Source organism: Helianthus annuus, chromosome 6 (assembly GCF_002127325.2).
Source record: "Helianthus annuus cultivar XRQ/B chromosome 6, HanXRQr2.0-SUNRISE, whole genome shotgun sequence".
Lineage (NCBI taxonomy): Eukaryota > Viridiplantae > Streptophyta > Magnoliopsida > Asterales > Asteraceae > Helianthus > Helianthus annuus.
In genome coordinates this window covers 13,516,186-13,538,762 of record NC_035438.2, presented here as the reverse complement: position 1 = coordinate 13,538,762, position 22,577 = coordinate 13,516,186, and the positions used below count along the sequence as shown (strand labels likewise).

The window sequence follows — 22,577 nt, the reverse complement described above, 5'->3', positions numbered from 1 at the left end:
TTAAGTATATATTATCTATACTAACCTTGAAAAGGGCTAATGGTTTGGTATAAATAGGTACACATATCTTTCACTTCGAGGTGTTTACACACAAATCTATACACTTTAAAGAATCAAAGCTTTAGGGGCGACACTGAATCAGAAAATTGGCCCTAGTAGTTTTAGTGGGACGTCATATCGCCCCTAAAGCTTTTGTTTCTTGTATTGATAAAAAAATTGGTGGTAGTTGATAATTTGTTAAATAATCTGGTTATAAAGTCTATTAATTTACGTTACATGTCGAAATTGCAAAAAGTTAGTGTGTGTCGATATCTTGGTCGATTTTGACGTTGATTTTGAGCTATACTTTTGTTGATAGGTTCAAACGTTTGAGGAATATAAGCTCATTCATATATCGAGGATCATCCAGTTGTTCTCGTTCAAATTTAATTTCATTTGTTATCTTCGATTTTTATTCTATTATTCTCGTTTATTTTGATCAACTATTCTCGCTACTTTATTTTGATTTCATTTTCCAATTAGTTATGTAGAAAAGCTATATGTGTAATAATTTGTGGAGATGTGAATGATTTTACCCTTCACTCAAATTTATTTCTTACTTGGCTATAGTGACACGACTTTCTTGAACATAAAAGGAAAGAAAATGGTAAAAGTTTTCTATTTATTCGGAAAAAATGACCAAGTGAGATGAGGATTTATAGAAACATTTTCCTACTTTTTCTCTCACTCGCACAAAATGTCTCATGCTTTCTTCTCTGTCCTTCCACACAAACTCTTCTCATTTACATCATCATTTTCCGATTACACTTCCAGAAACTCATTTGGTCCGGTTCCACTTAATATAATTTCGAGCACAATAGATCAAAAGAATGTCTTCACAAGGACCTCTAATCTATAGTTTTGTCGCTAGAGAGACAGTGATCCTAGCTGAGTACACCGAGTTCACCGGGAATTTCCAAAGCATTGCTGCCCAATGTCTTCAGAAACTCCCCACCACCAACAACCGGTTCACGTATAACTGCGATGACCACACGTTCAACTACCTCATTGAGCAAGGATTCAGTGAGTTCAATGTTGTTTGTGAAATAATTTGTTGGTAGTTTTCTGATCTGTGTTTGTCGTATATCGTTGTTTGGATTTGTCCTATGACTGATAATAGATGTACGCCTTATGGTGGTCAGTGTTTACAATCAATATCATAACATTTACATGTGTGTTTGAAAACAATCATCACTTGTATATCATTTTGTTGTTTCAATTTGGAAGAAATGTTTGCATTATAATTTGACATTACAACATGTTAACGTGTGAACAATCTTGATGCTTTATTAAGATGATAACCATTTTATGAATAAGATTGTTTTGATCAATGGTTGCACACATTTGATTATGAAATCTATGATCCCAAAAAAACTGTAAAAACCATGCCACACATTAATTCATTTAGTGTTCAGTTGTATATTGGAGATTACTTATAATTGCGATAAGTTCTAATGACTTCATTTGGCTTATGCAGCATACTGTGTTGTCGCGGTTGAGTCTGCAGGAAGGGAGCTTCCTATTGGCTTCTTGGAGCGTATTAAGGATGACTTTTATAATAAATATGGGGTAGGCAAAGGCCAAACTGCTGGTGCAAAGGGCCTGAACAAAGAGTTTGGGTAAATATGTATACACAGATCTTATATAGAACTTTTAAGAAATGTGTTATTTTTAAAATCATTGATGATAAATGGGTACGTTCTTTATTTGATTTTGGGGTTATCATTATTCAAGATATCGACAAACCCATAAATTAAATTTAAAAGAAAAAGACCCATCTGTCTTTATATAACCGGGTTTATATGTTCTTTTCGTGAATGTTTTTGCGATTTCAGATCGAAACTGAAAGAGCATATGCGCTACTGCGTCTCACATCCAGAAGAAATTAGCAAGATTGCTAAGGTCAAGGCTCAAGTTACTGAAGTCAAGGGAGTGATGATGGAGAACATCGAGAAGGTAACTCTCGCGGTTTTTAACATAATACTTTGTTCAATATTCCTTTCTGAACTAAACGAAATTCGTCGTTTATGTAATCAATAGTCTACATGATGTTTGATTCAAATTTTGTTGCGTTCAGGTACTTGATCGTGGAGAGAAGATTGAACTACTTGTTGATAAGAGCGACAACCTTCGCAATCAGGTTATTTTGTTTAATGTTTCAACCTCCTTTTGAAGCTACAAAATATGTCTTGTGTAATTTGATAATACTAACTTGATTGTTTGATCTTATATCATGTTTAGGCACAAGATTTCAAGAAACAAGGAACCAAGATAAAGAGGAAAATGTGGATTCATAATATGAAGGTGAAACTCGTAATATTTGGTATCGTTATTGCGTTGTTGCTGATCATTATTCTCTCAGTCTGCCCAGAATTCAAATGCAATTAAAATGTTCCCTTTCTACAAGGCGCGATTACAGTTTTCTTCTGGTTTGGATATCCACTTCCCTACCTGCTAAGCTTTAGGTCCATGGGTGTGTAGGGTTTGTTATTTACGGTAAAGAAAACTTTTGGCATCCTTAGAAGCTTATTTAGCAAAGCTTTGATAAATCAGTGCATTTTGTCATTGTCACTGATCAGATTTATCTACATTTTCTTTATGGCCACGATTGTAATATGATCATGTTCCTTAAGAAAGAATACATAACTGATATGGTTAGATCTACTTCAAGTTTTCGTAACACATGATGTTAGATTTTGATATGTGTTCATAATCAAATAATGATGTAAATGATAGAAGTGATCATTATGATGGTACAGAAGGTCTCAAAATAGTATCTCGTATGACATAGTTGGATGTAATGGCTTGTCCTAGATCGGTCACATGTCGATGTTATAAATACATATAGAAATCATAATTTATAAATATTAAGAGATTCAACATCTAAAGCATGCAATGGAAGTTCAAAAGACTTAATTGATTGTACATTACATATAATAATTAAATGGTTCTTTAATTATTACTCTAGATCTCCTCTCACTCTTTGCTCAAATAACCCACAAAACTTGTAGTGGATGATGGAAATAGCAATAAGGATAACAATGTCTCCAATATAATATAGAAACGACACTCTCAAGTGCTTCCGAGGAAACATTGTGGTATGATCACACCGCCTCGCGTGTGTTGTTGCACATGTGATTGTAGGAACAATATAATAGAAGGGGTTCTAAACCGTATGAGTATGAGAATGAGTATGAGTATGAATATTCAATAAAACTAAATCCAAGTTTCCACCAAATAAAATCCAACAAAAAAGGTTTCGTTCATGCATATTATCAAACACTTAAAGAACGGTATAAAGTTCTTGATCACATACAAAAACTATAGACAGAAAAAGGTAAATAAAAGCACACCCACTTAGTATTACATAAAATAGAAGTTTAAACCTTATTGTTGACAATTTACAAACTCATATTGTCAACAAGCCTTTTATTCACAATCAATAATTAAAACACTACTTAGGCCGAACCTCAATACCTTCCACAAGGCCTCCTTTATATTCATGATGCTCCTGAAACCCATCTCAATTTCACCTTCATCTCCATTATTATTGTAAAATTCACCCAATTTGATCTCCATCCATCCATCCATCGCTTCTCGGTGTCTGAGTGTGTGCCTGTGTCCGTGGTTGTTGAAGATAAACATTAGATGTCTCATTTCTTACTCCGCCAAAGGTTACTATAGTTTTTCCAAGCGCAGAAAGTCCCCATGAATCCCTAGTGACTCGAAAGACAGGATATGCTACATACGTTGTCTTTGGGGACAACATTGCACTTGTTATTCTGCCTTGGATATCAAGCCACCATACACATCTAAGTATGCCTACCTCCGCAAACCCGCATCAATAGTTACACATGTATATAAGTTTGGACCTTTTGGTTTAGATCATATTTGTGGGCAGTGGCGGACCAAGTATTTTATATCACCATGGTCAATCTTTAAATATGATAGTAGATAACACTTGCCCCCCCCCCCCTTTATATAAATCCTAACATCACGGAGGGAGGGAGGGAGGGAGACCTTGATTCTGGTGAATGACCCCATTCCCAGTAACGAGTGTCGCCATCCCACACAATTGATAAGTTTCTCACCCCCCAACATATAGCATTTTCTCCCACTCTCCATGTCTAGCTTAAGACCCTATTTACAAGATTATATCTTACATGAGCAACTAACAATTGCAAATGAATAAGATGCATGTTAGAGTCGTTTTGTCTATGGGCGTTCATTATTCGGTTTCAATCTGAAAACTGAACTGAGCCATAACTGTTTAAAATTGAACCGGATTTACATAGCCTATAACAATTATCCCACTCTTATTTAACCCAACCAAATTACAACTTTTTGGTTCAGTTGTGAACGTCCTTAATTTAAAGTTCGGTTCAGTTCAACTAAATAAACTAAAAACATGAGCGGCTCTTTGTGGTGAGTTTTTAGGCTTGGGCTTTAGTATTTATTTTTAATATATATAGGATGAGGATCATTACAGAACGAGAACAAAAAGAACAACTCTAAATCACTAGATTTTATGATTTAAAGTTCATATTTTTTAGATTTTATATTTCCTACATTCGTATGTATATTATATATGCATAAAAAACCTTATATTTTTACCTATACTTAGCCTACATACATGTAGGTAATTTAACCTACACAGAATGCACATATGTGTAGGTTATATGAAAAAATGAAAATTTTTCATATTTTGTTTTAAATTCTAGTGTGAGAAACAATAAATCTTCCATTTGTAACATTTCCCTTTACTTTTTAGGTTTTTAGGATTGAAAAAATGGGTGATTCATTTTGTTCTGCGTGTTCTCGTAATATTTAGTGTTCTGCATAGAACCTTCCCCTATATATATATATATATATATATATATATATATATATATGCATCATTCAATCCAATTTTTTGTTGTGGCTTTCTGGGTCCAGAAAAATTCGATCTTAATCTAGTCTCACTTTAACTAAAACTTTTTTAATCCTATTTTTATATACATAATCCAATCCTACTTTAACAAACTCATTTTTTATCACCACTCACTCACTCACAGAAATCAAAGATCCGCCACTCTTTTTAACAATAACATTTATAAAATGGGGCCTTGAGTCTTTACTTTATCTTGTGCCTCAAAATAGTTGAAACCCTTTTAACCAGAAATATTTGTAGATCTAAAAGAAACAACTTACGTAATCTATTACCATAAGGTGGCTTTGTTAAACAAATATTATAATTGACTTAGATCACAATTCAATTAACCGATCACCAAGTTGTTTGACTTACCAAATAACCGCAATCAAGGATGATATACGACTCTGATAACCGGTGGTAGAGTTGCTTTTTAGACTCAAAAACTACGGGAGAAACTGTTCTGGCGATGACTTGGCGGTAATCCAGCGGCAGAAACCGGTCCCAAACGGCATCAGAATCTGCCGCTGAATGGAATGCTTTGGATATCGAAGAAGCTCTGCAGGCATCACGAGGTGACGTGATGGAGAGTATGTCAGTCACATAGCCTTCCGGTAGATCCGAGAAACTAGGGGCGTTGTTGGATTCAGTCATTTCTTCTCCGGAGAATCTATTGGCACACCCAACCCATCTATCCGCACACTTTTCCAATTCAATATGCATCCTATTAACAACAAGTATAGCTACACCAGAAAAATTAATAATATCTCAGGAAAAATTGCTACAAGAAGCCGTGGATACACTTCTTGATAATGGAATCTGCGGACAACCAATGAGGGAAATCGAACAGTTTTATTTTCTAGAAAACCTTCAATATAAGTTATCGAGTTATCGATTTGAGCACTAACTCATTTTTCTATTTATAATTATAGCAAAATAACTATAATAGTCTTTACGACGTATTTGATTGAACTAAATATGTTATTTAAGGACTAAAATTGAAAAAAGAAGTGATTTTGAAAACCGAACGGTTACTAAAGGCTTGGTTCGGGATTGATCTTACTATTTGGATTTTATCAGGACTTTCTATAAATGCTTAGCATATAAAATAAAAAAAAATCCATGTGCTCTTGCCCTCTTAAGTAAATTCTTTGTTGAATAAAATGCTAGCTTTTATGGTATCTTTTTTTATATAAATAAACTAGTTTAAGAACCCGTGTATTACACGGGTTGATTAAAGATAATATCTCATCATCATCGTCGTTTACATAAAATGTTATGAGTAAATACACGTGTTGAAACGGATCAGGTAACAACCTTTTATTAACCATCAATATACAGAAATCACAATTCGTTGAAAATCTCTTTATACACCTTAACATAAAATGTTATGAATAAATACACGTGCTGTATACAGGAAATACTTCTTATAAATTTATCGACTTAATAAATTATACATAGATACAAATGCTACTATACTCACAATTGGTTCTCGTGTTACGATTATTAACATATTTTAACACCCCCAACTTATATAAAAAAACAAATACTGTTAAAAACAGTTGTCGATAGACCTATTTGCACACAAGCTGACAGCTCTTGGTAGCATAACTCCCTTCCTTAAAAGCTTGCAATGTATCCAACCTAAACCTGCATATTTAAGTGCAATTAGAATATGTGGTTCGTGAAATGTATACCATAAATTAGGAGTGGTAACTCTTGACGCGACCCGAACCTGACACGAAGAAACACTTCATTTAGGTAGACACGACATGACACGTATAAAAAACGGGCCCGGTTCGGGTTGACCCATATTAAAAACAGGTTGGGTTCGCGTTGAACCATATAAAAACGGATTAACCGATAACCCATTTAAGTATTTAGAAAAAAAAACTTTTAGATTTTTTTATGTTTTTCATTTTACATGGTTAGTAATAATAACGTTAGTTTTGTCCCACTATACTATATACCTATCTCACTTATACTCACTATTAAACATGTGACCAACAACTCGCTTACAATCCAACAACCCGTTTATAACTTGTCAACATACTCTATTTAAAAATGGGTTAAACGGGACGTGTTCGGGTTGACCTGAATTTACATGTGCGGGTTTCAGCCCGCCAACCCGCAACCTGTCAACCTGCCAACCAGACACAATTGACACCCCTACCATAAATGCATATCAACAACTAAAAGGATTTGAGTTCAATTACCTTGTTACGCATCAATAGTGGATCAAAATATAATTTTGAAATAGAGATGAATGTGTTCACTAAACCACCTCATTGACTCGAAGAATCTCTTGGAATTTGACACCATGTATTGAGACAACAGTTTATGCAGACACAACACAAGCAACCTTATAAATGAAGTGTTTCAAGTGAAAAAAATAGTCAAGATAAATAATATATTAATCAAGTCTCAACTATCAATATAAACTAAAATCAACTAACGTAGGTAGAGGAAACATCTATCTACCTGTTAAAAACACGTCACTTTTGCAAATAGTCGTTATTTATTATTTGAAAAAAAAGCTATTTGCCCCCTATCATAATGAAAAATACTACCCCCAAGGGAAGGAAGCAATTGGATTTACTAATAATTGTAAAACCAACATAGATACCCCGAACCTTAGAACTAACTGGCTTAACAAATAACATAACATAAAATGGGTCGACCCAGTTATCTTAAATTACTAATTGGTGAGAAGGGTAAAAAAAATAAATAAATAAGAAATGAGTCAAACGAATGGAAAGCCTCCAAAAGTGTTAATCATATTTGGCTTGGTAGTTATATACAATAAAATCTCATATTTTAGTCACATTTGACTTAGTGACTATAGTTGTGAGAAGCATCTACAAATGTAACTTAGTCTATGGAATTGTAACACAATTTGATGTACCTCTGTTTTAGTCATTCCTCCCATTGCCAGATGATAGAAGTGAATTGAATTCCTTTAAATCTCGAAGGTGATTCAGAGGTTGCTGAAAAAGTGTCCTCAACTTATGATCAGGTAATAAACTATTAAAATAAAGAACATCAATTAGTAGAAGTTTAGAACAGAGATAATGAGGTTATAATATGACATTATTTCACAAATAATACAATGTCAACTTCTAAAAGGAATATCTTAGAATTGCATATGTTAGAGATATAATTTAAAAACACCCTACACAAAGGTGAAGCCAAAAGCAGTTGTTGATCATTGAATCCACCTATGTTCAAAGCCGACAGTTAACCGATGGTCAACGGAATTAACCGAGCCTCTTGTAAAAAAGTAAAGTAACCCGGCCATTAATACCAAAACCTGTTGATATGAAAACTACAAATACTCATGCTCATCCCTAATAGACAAACAAAACGCCACCTGATAACATATTTCACGTTTTATATCACCCTTCTCATTACACCATGTTTCGTTTAAAAAACGACATTACTTGAAATGATGGGTTTAAAAAGCAAATATTCATTGTAATTGATACTATTTTATTTTCATGGTTCTCGTCGTTTAAGTGGTACTATCAAAAGATATCGAAAACTCTATATCAAAATAAAACTTCATTAGCATAAAAAAAAGCTAAAAAATTACCTATTATTTACCTCCACCAATTCATTCAAGTGGTACTATCAAAAGATATCGAAAATTCCATGTCACCTAACTTGAGCTCTAAATAATTTTATAATAATATTTATATCAAAGCTTCATAAATAAAGTATGAACTGTGTTATAAATACTTTTCAAATGCAATTGAGAAGAACCTCAAGTGTAAGACTAACTGTCATATAAACTCCACCAGCTTTAGGCACATGATCAAACATACTGCTTCCAACATGTTCAACACCAGTAGACTCCGGAGCCGAGTGCGCTTCAAGCCGCTTTTCTGTGCGCCTGCCTCGCCTTTAGTGTGCCGTGTGTACACATTAGGCCTTTTCAATTCAGAAGTGACCAGCCTTGTGCCTGAGGCGCATGCCAGTAGCGCCTTTTAAAAGCCAGCTTTATAGATCATCATAAATGCTTTGACTTGATGTGCTCAGTTTGATATAACATATAACACAAGTCAATGATATTGTGGCAATTAGAATAAAGATTAAAAAGCTTTGAAATCATGATGGTATTGGTTTATATTACAAAAGAATAGCTGAAAGGGTACCTGTTCCTGCAATTTCGTGAGCTACCTCTCCTTTTCTTGAACATGTTCTTGTAATTCATGGATTTTTTTAATATGTTGAGCCCTTTCAGCTTCAGGATTATCACGTTCTCTCCTACAAATGCATATATGATGACTTATATTACAATCATCAAATTTTAGATACATCCCCACAGTGTGACTAATACATGCAAGTCTATATACAACCACGGAGTAAACATGTTTAAGTATTATCAGAATTCTAAAAAACATGGAAGGTTTAAACTTTGAACTAAAACGATATACCGAAAAGTTGCCAGTTCCTTTTTTTTTGTTGCTCACGTATGAGGTCCTCTTTAGCCCATGCCTATAACAATGAAGAACAAAAATATATGTATAAAAAAATAACAGATAAATAAAAGCATTAAATAAATCATGAATATTTAGGTGAATACCACTTCATGGTCCAGTCTAATTGCATGAAGCTCTTTATCCTTATCATCCAAAGTTCTTTGCAAGTCCATTATAGTCTTTTCCCTTTCATGCAGTTGTTCCTTTACACACAAACACTCTAGTAAGCGATAAATTTCTATAACTACAAACATAAATCCTTAAACTAAGACACTCCCACACACCTGAAGTTTAACATTTGAAGTAATATGCTCTTTAATCTGCGAATCAAACCGTTCATGAATCCCAGTCACTTCTGATCTAGCAATCAATCTAGCCTTCAAATTAACCTCCAAATGCTGAAGCTCCTCCCTTTGTTTCACAACCTCATCAAGATGCAATTCATGATCCGAAACCCCATCAACCGAAAAGTAATCCACATTCACAGTCTCTCCAACCTGATGCACCTTAACAATCAACAAAAATCACTCATCATCTAACACTCTATCAAAAATCAATCCAAAAACGGTTCATAAACACATTAAAAAAGTTCAAACAACATAACATTTCACCTCATATATCAATCTCTCATCTCCCTAACCTAACTTTGACCGGTCTAAATCCTAATCATTCAACCAGAAATTAAACCCTAGCTTTAATAATATTAAATCTTAACCCTAGCAAACAAAGCATGTTCACCAAATTAAACTCACTTGCTTTACAACGAAGCAAACAAAATGTGGCCCAAGGTGCCATGGTGTGAGCAGATAACTACCATATTGCTCTAAAGTAATTATGTTGATAATAAAAAAAAGCTAACAAATTAGTATTTTTAAGGTACACACTATACTTGGTAAAAATAAAAGATTAAAAATACTCCTATTCAACAACAACGTGATGCATTTTTGCACAAAAATGATTACTTTAATGCTAATTAGCCGTAAAAGCAATGCATACAAACGTGAACTACACAACGATAACAGACTTATACAACCTATTCTTTAACCCTTAACCTTATGCATTAGATTATATGGAAAAAACTACATTGAATGGTATTTTTAACAAATGTCAATTCCAAGAAATTATCTTAGTGAAATGTTCCTGCTCCAGAAAGCTTGAGATTGAATATCTACATAGAAAAATAAACACAAAGGTATTTTTAATTAGATAGAATCGGGTTAGGTTCTGAGGTTTGCATAGGTCACATACAACTTAAGAAAAATGATCTTAGAAAAGAGGTAATACTTTAACTAAAAATCAAGTTTGGTCTTAAACTATTTCATGAGTGTCTACTATCTAATCCTCCTGAACATCTCAAGGAACTAAACTACAGTATCAAACTTTAAGGACTTACATTTTACTTGCTAATCCTTCTAATCAACTTCCACTACACCACTTATGTTATTACCAATCCTACTGCTCTAGACTTTGTTAAAACCTCATGCAAACTTACCCGACACTCTGCTCTCTGTGTCAACTCTCTCTCTCTCTCTCTCTCTCAAATTATGTTGGTTCTGTCCAAGAAACGATCAGCAGCTGGCCGGACCAGTCATATGGATACAGAGGTAACGTTAGGAGAAAAGTGGTATCTGCTAGTTGAAAAAAATACAAAAATCTGTTGAGACATGTACTGTTGTTGCTAGCATGTTATCAAAACAAAGAGAGCACTAAAAATGTCAGATATATACTACATATAAACACATCTTCATAGTCTATAAGATATATATAGTCTAGCTAGAGAAAATAACACATATTGATAAGTAAAGTAATAAATATTCTTTCAAAATATGTATCTATATATTATTCTAATATACAACTTATATTGTCATTGGAGTTTAGTCTAGTATATTGGTAAATTAGTACTGTAGCATATCACAAAATATGGCCAACTATCAATTTTTTTTAACTTTGGTTAATTACTTCTTTTAAAGCTATTCTACTGTATGTACTTAATACACTCAATTGCACAAATTAGAAGTCCCAGCCGTCGAATTGACCTAATTGTTCTTGCCTCATTGGTATGATTCTTATCCAGCACACACTAAGTACTTTTATAAAAAAAAACAAATCTTTCATTCATGCATAAACACAGACAGTTGGTGGTATATTATAATCCAATACATAAAAGGCCAAAACCATAACAATCATGCATTCACTACTAACAATTCAACAATGAAACAATTGGCGTGCAAGAGGTAATCCAATCCATCAAAAAAATAAAAAAACTTTCAGTCAAGCAAATACACAAACGGTTGGCGTGCATACACTAACTCAATTCACTATCATGCATCAGCAATCCAATGCCAAAATTCCTATCACACAACTTAACAGCTTGCTTTGATTCAAATCCGTTGTGAATTAGAACTGAAAGTTAGTCGAAATCAAAAGTGAATCAAGATATCACTTGAACAACATGAAAAGTTTAATTTCTTTTGTTGAATTTGGAGTTTTGAAAAACTGTAATCAATGAAGAAAATAACTTGAAATCAAGATTATACAGATAACACATATGAAAAACATCAAAATGATTTAAGATTTTAAATTTCGGATGAACATCAAAAAGTGATTTGGTGAATGTTAGATTGTTTAAAAACACTAAATAAGAACACATATGGACAATAAACAGATTAAACATACGTTAAAGTGGAATCAACAACGGAAATCTGGGTTACAACATTAAAGATTGAGAAGAAAACATACCTTTTGGCTAAGTTGCTTTAGGTGGGGATTTAGAGTTAAACCCTAGATCGGCAGAGAGAAATCCACCATCAGTTGCTGCGGAGAAAACCCTAGCTGACCGGAATCCTTTCAGAGAAGAATCGACAACATGAAATATATAATCAGATCTAGGGTTTTTTATTTTAAATCCGGTGGCACATGACGTAGATTAGGGTTTTTGAATGTGAAGGAGGATGAAATAAAAATGGGAAAGAAGAGAGAGAGATGGCGGTGTGAAGAAACTTACGTGAGAAGGAGCATAGAGGAAAAGAGAGCAGATGGCAAGAATCTTCTATTCTGGAGAAGAAGGATAATGAGGAGAGAGGGGAAATGAATTTGCCGCCCATGTACCAATTATCTCCTCAAAGAGAGATGCCACATCAATTAAAAATGGTTTAAGAAAATGACATGTGGCATTAAGTGTATTTTTTTAGTATAATAGGTAGATAATAACGTATGAAAAAGTTATAGCTGTTTAAAAGTTGTGGGGGAAATTAGTTTAAAAATCAACAATATGTTACTCAGGATTAAACCATGTGTTTTAAAAGTTGTAATTACTTAAACTCTTAACATTATGTTAAATTACCTTTTTGTCATCCTTATATAAATAATAGTATAGTATAGATATAGATTTACTGCAAATACGTCCTAAATTTTGATAAAAGTATCATACGAAAACGGCCTCTTCGAACAATCAGTGTTGACAGTTGACCAAACAAGGCAATATGTATCTTTATTTTGCAACTTTGTGTAAATGATTCAGTTGATGAATAATTACACAAGCAACTTTGGGTAGTATAAGCACACATTACGGTCTGAGCCTCAAGTTCTTATGGTACAATGAGTTGAAAATTTTATATACTCTTAAAAAGCATGATCGGTGACCATGTCTTCTTAATGTCAAAAATCCCCCTCAACTTTTTTAACTTTGTAAAATTCATTTGAATATTGACAAATTTGACCCCCTTACTTTTTAACTCACAAAAAAAAACCTTTATACTTTCCAACTTCTTTTTAATACTTAAAATTTTGTTATGCAATCCATTTTACCCTCAAACTTTGCTATTATGTCAAAGGTAACCCTCTAACTTTGTAAATGTCACTTTCACTTCCTCACATCAAATTTTCAAGCTCTCCCTGAAACTAATTTCTTACGCTTTTGTTTTTATGGATGTGTCGGTATAAATTTGAGATCGTCTAAGCTTTAACATAACTTTTAACCCATTCTACCCCAAACTTTACTATAATGTCAAAGGTAACCCTCTAACTTTGTAAATGTCACTTTCACCCCCCCCACGTTTCTAAAGTTTTGAGGTTACCCTACTACTCATCTGTTACCTTTTTTATGGGTGTGTCGGTATAAATTCGAGTTCCTCAACGCTTTAACGTAGTTTTTTGTTTGAAAATGAGTCTGGTCAAATATAAAATTTTATGAATGTTTTGAGTTGCACCACGTTTTGACGTAAATTTAATATGTTTTGATTCGACTGTATAAATTTAAGTTATCATACGCTTCTACGTAAATTTAGTTCGGAAACGACTTGGTCTATTGTTGTCTATATGTTACCATTTTACGTATGGCCAGTGGCGGATCTTGCCCGTTGAACGTGCCAGGGCCGAAAGACACGGACACCAAAAAAAGCCCGGGCAAGCCCGGGCCAAACATAGTATAAATAAAAAATTTCGATCGAAATGCGGAAAATTAGCACTACGGCCGAAAAACTTTCCCGGGCCGTGGCCCTGCCAATGGCCTTCTAAGAACCGCCCCTGCGTATGGCGCCGCCGCAACGCGCGGCAGGTAAAAAAACCTAGTCTATTTAAAAGGAAAACTTGTCAAATGGGTCACACGGGTTCAAAGTTACCCAAAGCCCATTGTTTAATTTATACAACCTCCTAAACCCTTGTATTGTATTCATGATTTAGATTATTATGATTGTAATAATAATATTATTGTTTTCATAATCAAAATGAACAAAGGTTTATTTTTAGAAAATGTACAAAAAAGTGTTTGTGGGTTAACCCAACCGTGTGTTCAGTTGAAGTTTCAACACAAACCCATTACCCAAATTGCCGGTTTTCTTTTGTATCTAATGTGTTTGTTTTACAGTTTTAGATTCTTAAACTTTGGGTTTAATTACCGAAAAGGTTTACGTGGGCATAGGATTTACCTTAAGTAAGTGTTAAACGGAGGTTATTAGACGTTCAAAAGAGTTGGCTACAGTTTAGGGCTTATAATTTAAGGTGAGTTCTTCGAGGATCTACTTATGAGTTTTCATGAACAAACTTGTCTCTTCAAATATATTATTTTTCATGTCGTGTTTGGCGTCTTATGTGAATAGACTCTTCAATTCTGGTCTTAAGTCAAGAAACTAAAAGTTAAACTTGCTATGTATTCAGGTAAGAAGAGCAACTTGAGTGACACAATATTTACATTTGCCTCTTGCTATACTTTCTCACTCTCTTCATTGACACTAGCAATCGCTTATTTCCCCCTAGGCGTTTTTATGAAAAAAATCGTGAGGGACAATTTGTTGGCAAATGGACCGTTGACAACGGTCACTTTAACGGCTACATTTATTTTATACTCTTTTTTTTAATTCAAATTCCATATCTATATATATACACACTCACAATCCATATACCACAACCCACAATACCATTAAAAATAAACACAACCCCACACCATTTTCTACAAAAATGGATTCCCCTAGGTTTTCGTCATCCGTTGCCAATTATTATTACTACAGAGAGTTTTTAGCCAATGCGGATGAGTCGACCGATGAGGAGTATTATTTGTTTGTGTTTTAGTATTTATGTAATTTTTATTTATTTCATGAAATATTATTTGTTTTAATTTTCAAAAAATAAATAAATAAATTGTAAAATTATGTAGTGTAGAATGTATCACGTTGATTAATTGTACTCGACAACCAATCGATCTTCCACCTAATCTTATAATAACCTATGATGACACACACATATATATTATATTATATTCAATGATCATACAACATCGTACTATCAAACTATTCTTGATACAATAGTATGACGTCTACCTTAATCACTATTTAAATTTCAACAAAACCAATGTTTCTGGGAACAAAAAAAAAACATGATAGATTGATCGATCATGCATGGCTCTACCAACTACGATGAACGGCGACAACGCGACAATGGGCGTGCTACGGAGAAAAAAAATGATGATGCATATGACCTTCTATTGGGGGGGGGGGGGTGAGAAGATGCTTTGATTCTTTTTAAGGGTTGGCCCGGGACCAATACGAGCATATATGTGTTGGCACTTGTTTTCGTGTGTTCTTTGTGGCTCTTTGGTGGAATGGCTAGCTCAATGCAATTTTAAAAATAACGAATTCCAATGATGCATGTTCAGGTTTGGCTCGAGCGTTGGAGTATCCTTTGTGGGTCGCGTTGGGGTTCATGATGATGTTGGCGTTGATGTCGTTTAATGTTGGGGTGTTTTTGGCGGCCGTGCCAAGACATGTTTTAGGGTTTTTTTTCTCTTTGGAGTGATCGTGAAACCGGCTAACAATGATACTTAGCTATTTTAATGTAATTATCACCAATATTTCAATCTTATTGAAATACCAGTGATAAATAGATTAAAAATATTAGCTAAGAAAAAAAAAAAAACAATTCAGTATTATTGTTAGCCGGTTTCACTGTCACTCCAAAGAGAAAAACCCCTAAAGCATGTCTCGACATAGCTGTCAAAAACAACCTAACATCAAACGACTTATCGCCAACATCACCATGAACCCCAGGGCGACCCGCAAAGCATACAACAATGTTTGAGCCAGATCGACCCGAACATGCATTGTTGGATTTCGTCATTTTATTTTGCATTGAGTTTGAAACTCCACCAAAGAGAGCCACAGAAAACACGAAAACAAGCGCCAACACATACATGCCTATATTGGTCACGGGCCAACTCTTAAAAAGAATCAAAGCGTCTTTCCCGTCAATATAAATTCATGTGCATCATCATTTTCTTTCTCCTTGGCAGCCCGTTGTCGCATTGCCGCAATTCATCATCGGTGGTAGAGCCGTATTGTATTGATCGATCAATCTATCATGTTTTTAGTTCCCGGAACGTTGGTGTATACTTTTCTTGAGGTTCATGGTTTAATTTGTTAAATGTTATTGTTTAAATAATACCGAGGATTGATCGTTTGGTAACCATAACCCTAATACGAATGGAAAAAGAATGCTTTCCATATTCCATTTTAAATATTACTAAAAATGAAAACATCAAAAACAAGTAACCGTTCCAGCCTCCTTCATTTGATTCCTACAAGAATTGTACAAACAATGTATATAAAATTTGTTATTTTTAAAATGATTATTATTAAAATGGAAAAAAAAAAGTGTTTGTAGGTTAACGGTTAACCCAACCTAGCCTGGCCCATACCATAAATGTTCGCTTGAAGTTTCAAGTTTCAAAACGAACCTTCACCCAACTTGCCCATCTTGGAATTTTTTGCAGGATTAGGTGGTTTCACCACCAAAAGATCACATGTAGGTGGTATTGGAAGAAAAGAGTGAAACTAGGTATATAGTGATATGAGATACAGGGCTGTCTCCGAAAATCCTAAAAAATTTTTTGGCCCTATTCGAGATAAAAAATTTGGGCCCTATTCGCAAATCTTCATATAAACATATAATTGATTCTATGATAGTATCTACGTAACTCACTCTTCACTAATATTCATGACTTAAAAGTACACATTTTGGAGAGAAAAAAAATTATTCAAACTAGAGGTTATTGTATTAAACTGTACATATTCAAACTAAACATTAAACATATAATAGGTTATTGTATTGTATGAGTTTTCAACTGTACATATTCAAACTAGATTTTAGTGAAATACCTGAACGGTGAGTTACGTACATATTCAACATATAAAAATTAATATATGTTTGTTTTCAACTGTACATATTCAACATATTCAACGATTAAGACAAAAGAAAACAAACATAAAACATTCAAATACCTGAACGGCTGAAGTGAATCGCGATTCGCAGGGAAGGAAGGTGCAGCACTGCAGTGGCGTTTGGTGATCGATGGCAGGTGCGATTCGCAGAAATACGGCTGCAACGTTCTTGATCGATGACTTTGTCACTTTGGTCTTTGAATTTTTGATCAGAAATCCTCGCACATCGCACGCAAGCGACTTTTGATTTCCCTCAGCCTGCAGGTTTGGGCCTATAATCAGGTTTTGACAAATTTTGGGCCTGTAAAAATAGTGGGCTAATATTATATATAAAGAAAACATAAAAAAATTTGGGCCCTTTAATTGTTTGGGCCCTGTTCTGGTGCACACCCTGAACACCCTTATAACCGGCCCTGATGAGATAGCGATATTCAGTGGTTATATATCAATATCGCTATTCCAAATACATATATTAATCAATATCGCCATTCCATACACACACATTGATGAATATCGCCATTTCATACATACATATATATCAATATCGCTATTCCAAATACATATATACATCAATATCGCCAACTCAAACACCTATATATATGAATATCGCTATATGGAATCTATATATATATATGAATATCGCCAACTCAAGCACCTATATATGAATATCGCTATATGGAAAATATATATACATCAATATCGCTATATGGAACATGTATATATATATATATATATGAATATCGCTACATGGAACACATATATATATATAGGGTAGGGTTCCAGCGTGAACCTAATCCTATGCGTGAACTGCGTGAACTGATCTGAACCATTGATTTCCTTTTTAGTTGTTAAGTGTATGATTGTAATTATATAAAAAATTAGATTTAAATCATTATTTTAATAATTGAATTAAGTTACATCTTTCCTATTTTAAATTCATTATCCACATTATCTTTTATTTCATTTTTATTTTTTAGATTTCACCACCAGAATTCGGATTATGATTTTTAAGATTCACATAACCTTCATATTTCAACGGTATACACATGTGTACTTTGATATGAATTGAACAGTACACATGTGTACTCAGCATGGTACATATGTGTAATTAGCTACATAATACATGCATATAAACAAAACTTGTAAACCTATTTTATATTAAGCAAATAACAATTTCTATAATGTTTGCCAAACCAAAAAAACATACAATTACAAGTTCCAGTTTCGTGAAAACAATAAACGCAACATAATCGGAAAAATAAAAAAGACACAGTCTTTTACAACTATTCGCCGCGTTGTATGCTGAATCATCCTTATCGACCAAGCAAACAAACATACGTGAATCATCCTTATCGACCTCATACGTGAATCATCCTTATCGACCTTCCATCTCCACTTTCCTCGTTTACGACGTCTCCTATAATAACACAAAAAACTCAGCAATTAGTACTTTGCATAATTCACAAGTGTACATCAACAACTTTACGCATTCAATACACAAAAAAAATATGAGATATCACAAAAACAGACGCTATACACATGTGTACATCGCATTAAAAACATAGCAAAACCAGAATACACATGTGTACAACGCCTTAAAAACATTGCAAAATTAGAATACACATGTGTATAGCGCCTTAAAACCAGAGCAAAAATCAGAATACACATGTGTACAGCGCCTTAAAAACAAGCAAAATCAGAATACACATGTGTACATCGCCTTAAAGCAGTGAAAAAACTAATGACACATCTAATAATGATGGTGTATAGTTATAGTCCATTCAAATAACACATCAAAACTATAGTTCTGGTTAGAAATAGACTAGTACCTGAATTTCATGCTCGATGTAGTATAGTTCCCAACAGGCATTGCAACCTTAATGTTTCGACTTGAAAAGAAACTGAAATCATTACAACCCTGCAACAAATGAAAGTTGATATTAGCATGGTTGCAAAAGTCGCTAGGCGCTCCCTAGTCGGATTCGGGAGTACTCGGGAGGTACTCGGGAGTATTCGGGAGTACTCGGGGAGTAATTGGCCTGGGAGAAGAGTACTCGTGCCTCGGCAACCTACCTTGTAGCGAGTACTCGGGGAGTACTCGGAGCCTAGTCGGGACTTTTACAACCATGGATATTAGTGTCCGAGTAATTTTGAGGACGATAACTGTAGCGCATCAAGGGTGTGTCTGGAAACAGGGGTGTCAGCCGTGTGCAATTGACAGGTTAAGTCGTTAAACCCAAACATAATCCATACTTTTTTCATATGTAAAACAGCAACTCTAATATGCACACACTTAAATTCATATATGCACAAGATCATGCTGAACAAAATTCAGAACTTTAAGATGGAATCAATATAACAAAAAACTAATAACTCATTTAAAGGCCTTATAGTTGCTATGACACCAGAACCACTATCAATCACATACATAATCATATCAGAAATGTAAGAAATTATTTTAAAATGTAAGAAATTCACTTAAATCTTCAAAATAAACACCCATTCAGATTGAGCCGGTATACCTGTAATCGACGACGATAGATCTGTTCAGCTTCGCCGGTATATCTGTTCAGATTCGCCACCGCTGACGTCACCGGCGGTAGATCTGTTCTGCTTGAATCTTGAATCTTCAAATGAATCTTCAAAATAAACACCCTAATCCACTTGAATCTTCAAAATAAACACCCAGTAAGTGGTGTGTTTCCTATCTGTGTCGTCGGCGGTAGATCTGTCCATCTTCGTGGCTGGATAACGTCTGCAGATTCCGGCGATCTTAATCGTCGACGACAATTCATCTTCTTAGTCGCCGGCAGTCCTCTGCTTTCTTCTTTTTTGATAATGAAAACGAATGGAAGAGAGAAGAATGATTTTGAAATAAAGTTGAATATAGGAACTGAAAGTGCGTATATTGAGGTAATTTGATATATTCGAGAGATAATGGAAACTACTCAGTTTCCTTTCTTCCCTCTTTTTATGATGTATATGTACAAAATTACCCTTTTCAGTATAATTAAATATATAAAATTAACCCCATAATTACCATTATGCCATTCACTTAAAATCTCAAGATCATAAAAATCAAGGGCCCAGATTAGTTCACGCAGTTCACGCTGGAGAAATTGTTCACGTTTGAACCTAATCCTATATATATATATATATATATATATATCGCTATATCAAACATATATATAAAAGAAACATATATATTATCTTGGATGTATATCTCTTTGTCATTGGCTCAGTATTAATAGGTGGGAATATTAACAGGTCTAGTTTGAATAGTGCATTCCTTGGATTGCAGTGCACAACTTTTCATAGTGTATAGCATGTATTGTTGTAACACCTCGAAATTTTGTGTCCAATAATGTATTGACACGTGTCTTAAGTTTACACGTGGCGTATTATATTTAATAAAGGACTAATGTTGATAAACCTTGAAAGTATATAAATTCGAGGGTTATAAATGTCAAACAAGGGTAGTATACTGTATAGTAACCCTAAATGGTGCTCGTACCTTCAAACGAATAAATCATGGATCGTACGGAAGCGAAACGCGGAAGAAAGTGAGAGATTACAAGCTGCGGGGGTTAACTGTGTCAACATGTTTAATTGTACCTCTGAGTGACCCTTTGACGTACCCGAGGCTTTGTAATAGTAAAATACGCTCACTAGGATATACTATATAAATTCCGCGAAGTTCCGTTTTAAAACGAGAAAGTTATGATCAAATTCGTACGAGAAGGGTTAAAAGCGTCAATAATGAAAGTTAAGACTTTCCGAATAATTTACAAGATAACCGGGGACTTAACGATGCGGGTAAATAACACGAGGCCCTTAGTTGTAAATAATCGAGGGCCAAATCGCAAAGTTACCCCTTCAAACCCGAAAGGTCAGGTTAATAATTACAGAAGATTTCGTTATTAATTACCAGGATTCTGTTATGATTACAAAAGATTTAAAAAACTTGAAAAACAACCCTCTCGCGGACCGCGTTAGGTTTTGGGTTAAGTTGAGGCGGGCCGCGAGCCTTCTATATGTACGCGTCTGATATTTGAACTCAGGCGGCCCGCGTACAAAGTGCATGGTTCTTCCATGCGGGCCGCGTGAGACGCCCAGATGCAGAAAGTTTGGACTTGCATGCCTTTTGAACTTGTGAACGATCAATTAAGCAATAAGTGAGGCATGGGCACCCCCTACTCGACCCATAACACCTTAGGACACCTGCCCATCATCCATGCTCACTTATAGACCAATGTGTGATGATCTAAGAGCTTGTCTTGCACTATAAATAGACCTCATTGTTCACAATTTAGAACACACCTCAAACACACTTCTCTGATCATTTATGAAGCTCCCAAGTGTTCTTCTTTAGTTCTAAGTCTTTCAACAAGTCTCTGTAAGTATGCCACACCTTCTATGGTTTTGTTTTTGCTTAGATTAGCCTAAAAGTCAATCCGTCGTAACTAACGATTGACTTTACGATAACTCACGAATGGTTCAGTGAATTGTCGAATCAAAAGTGGTTATGTGTTGGTATTTATGTGGGTAATAAACCTCTAAAAGGGTTCCCACTGATCACCAATCTAACTAGCTCAAATGTCGAGTCAAACGCATGCTTAAAAAGTCAAAAGAAAGCCGTTTTTGCGAATCTTGCATAATCTGTAATGTATATGCTATGGAACCTGTTTTGATGATCATAAAACATGATATTAAGTACATAAACTTGTCTAAACTCGTTTGATTCGGCCATTTGCTATATTGACCCGATTCGAAGCCGAATGTCGCAAAAGTTTGACTTTTGCTTTGACTTCAGTTCTGACCCGTTTTAGTACAATGTAGATATGCTTTAGGACTCTCTTAGGACCAGGTCACGTGATGGTACCACCCTCTGTGACCGGTTCGTCGTTTGTCCGAGTCTTTTACGCATTTCCGTTAATTACTTAAAAGTTCACTGTAACGCCCTTTTTAAAATAAAACGAGTACTTCGGACACGTGAAGGGACCATAACCTTGCTTACTAAATTCTAAGCGTGTCCCTAAAATTTCACGCCAATCCGAGGTCTAGAATGGGAGTTATGCTAAAATAGCGCATTTATAAGAAACTTTTGTAATAAACGGCGCAATTAGCATAACGCCTACCTAAACCAAGATTTCGTCACCAAAACTTTTACCCACTGTATTAAAATAATATTTTGGGATTTTTAAGGATTTTTAATTAATTTTAACCTGCTCATAACCTGCGGTTATGGCTACGGTTCGGTAAATACCGAATATGCCCTTTTCGGCCAAAACTTGAGTTCTACAAGGTCTTTTGACCCGATTCCAGTTGCTACTGATTTTAAATAATAAATAAGATATTTTAGACTTATCAAACTGATCGGGAAACTCAGGTTTCCTGTAGAACTCAGAAATCCCTTTAAAAGTCTTTAAAATGACCGGA

The 22,577-nt window shown here is 34.6% G+C and overlaps 1 protein-coding gene and 1 long non-coding RNA gene across 11 annotated transcripts; one reads left to right on the top strand and one right to left on the bottom strand.

Moving 5' to 3' along the window:
• Window positions 1-869: 869 nt before the first annotated feature.
• On the top strand, window positions 870-2,427 carry LOC110863769 (putative vesicle-associated membrane protein 726). The gene is made up of 5 exons (XM_022113079.2): window positions 870-1,062; window positions 1,517-1,658; window positions 1,875-1,995; window positions 2,117-2,179; window positions 2,281-2,427. The coding sequence occupies exons 1-5, from the start codon at window positions 870-872 to the stop codon at window positions 2,425-2,427; spliced, it is 666 nt and encodes a 221-aa protein (XP_021968771.1).
• A 3,933-nt stretch (window positions 2,428-6,360) lies between these two features.
• LOC110864784 lies at window positions 6,361-12,527 on the bottom strand. Of its 10 annotated transcripts, none has more exons than XR_004860092.1 (8): window positions 12,434-12,527; window positions 12,169-12,273; window positions 10,922-11,057; window positions 9,714-9,935; window positions 9,534-9,632; window positions 9,385-9,445; window positions 7,165-9,214; window positions 6,361-6,598 (listed from the first exon to the last, which is right to left on the bottom strand). It is a non-coding gene; the product is annotated as an uncharacterized LOC110864784 (long non-coding RNA). The 10 variants fall into 10 exon arrangements; XR_004860094.1 differs by having other exon boundaries at window positions 9,714-9,926; XR_004860095.1 differs by lacking the exon at window positions 10,922-11,057 and having other exon boundaries at window positions 7,165-7,310; window positions 7,854-9,214.
• Between the last annotated feature and the right edge of the window lie 10,050 nt (window positions 12,528-22,577).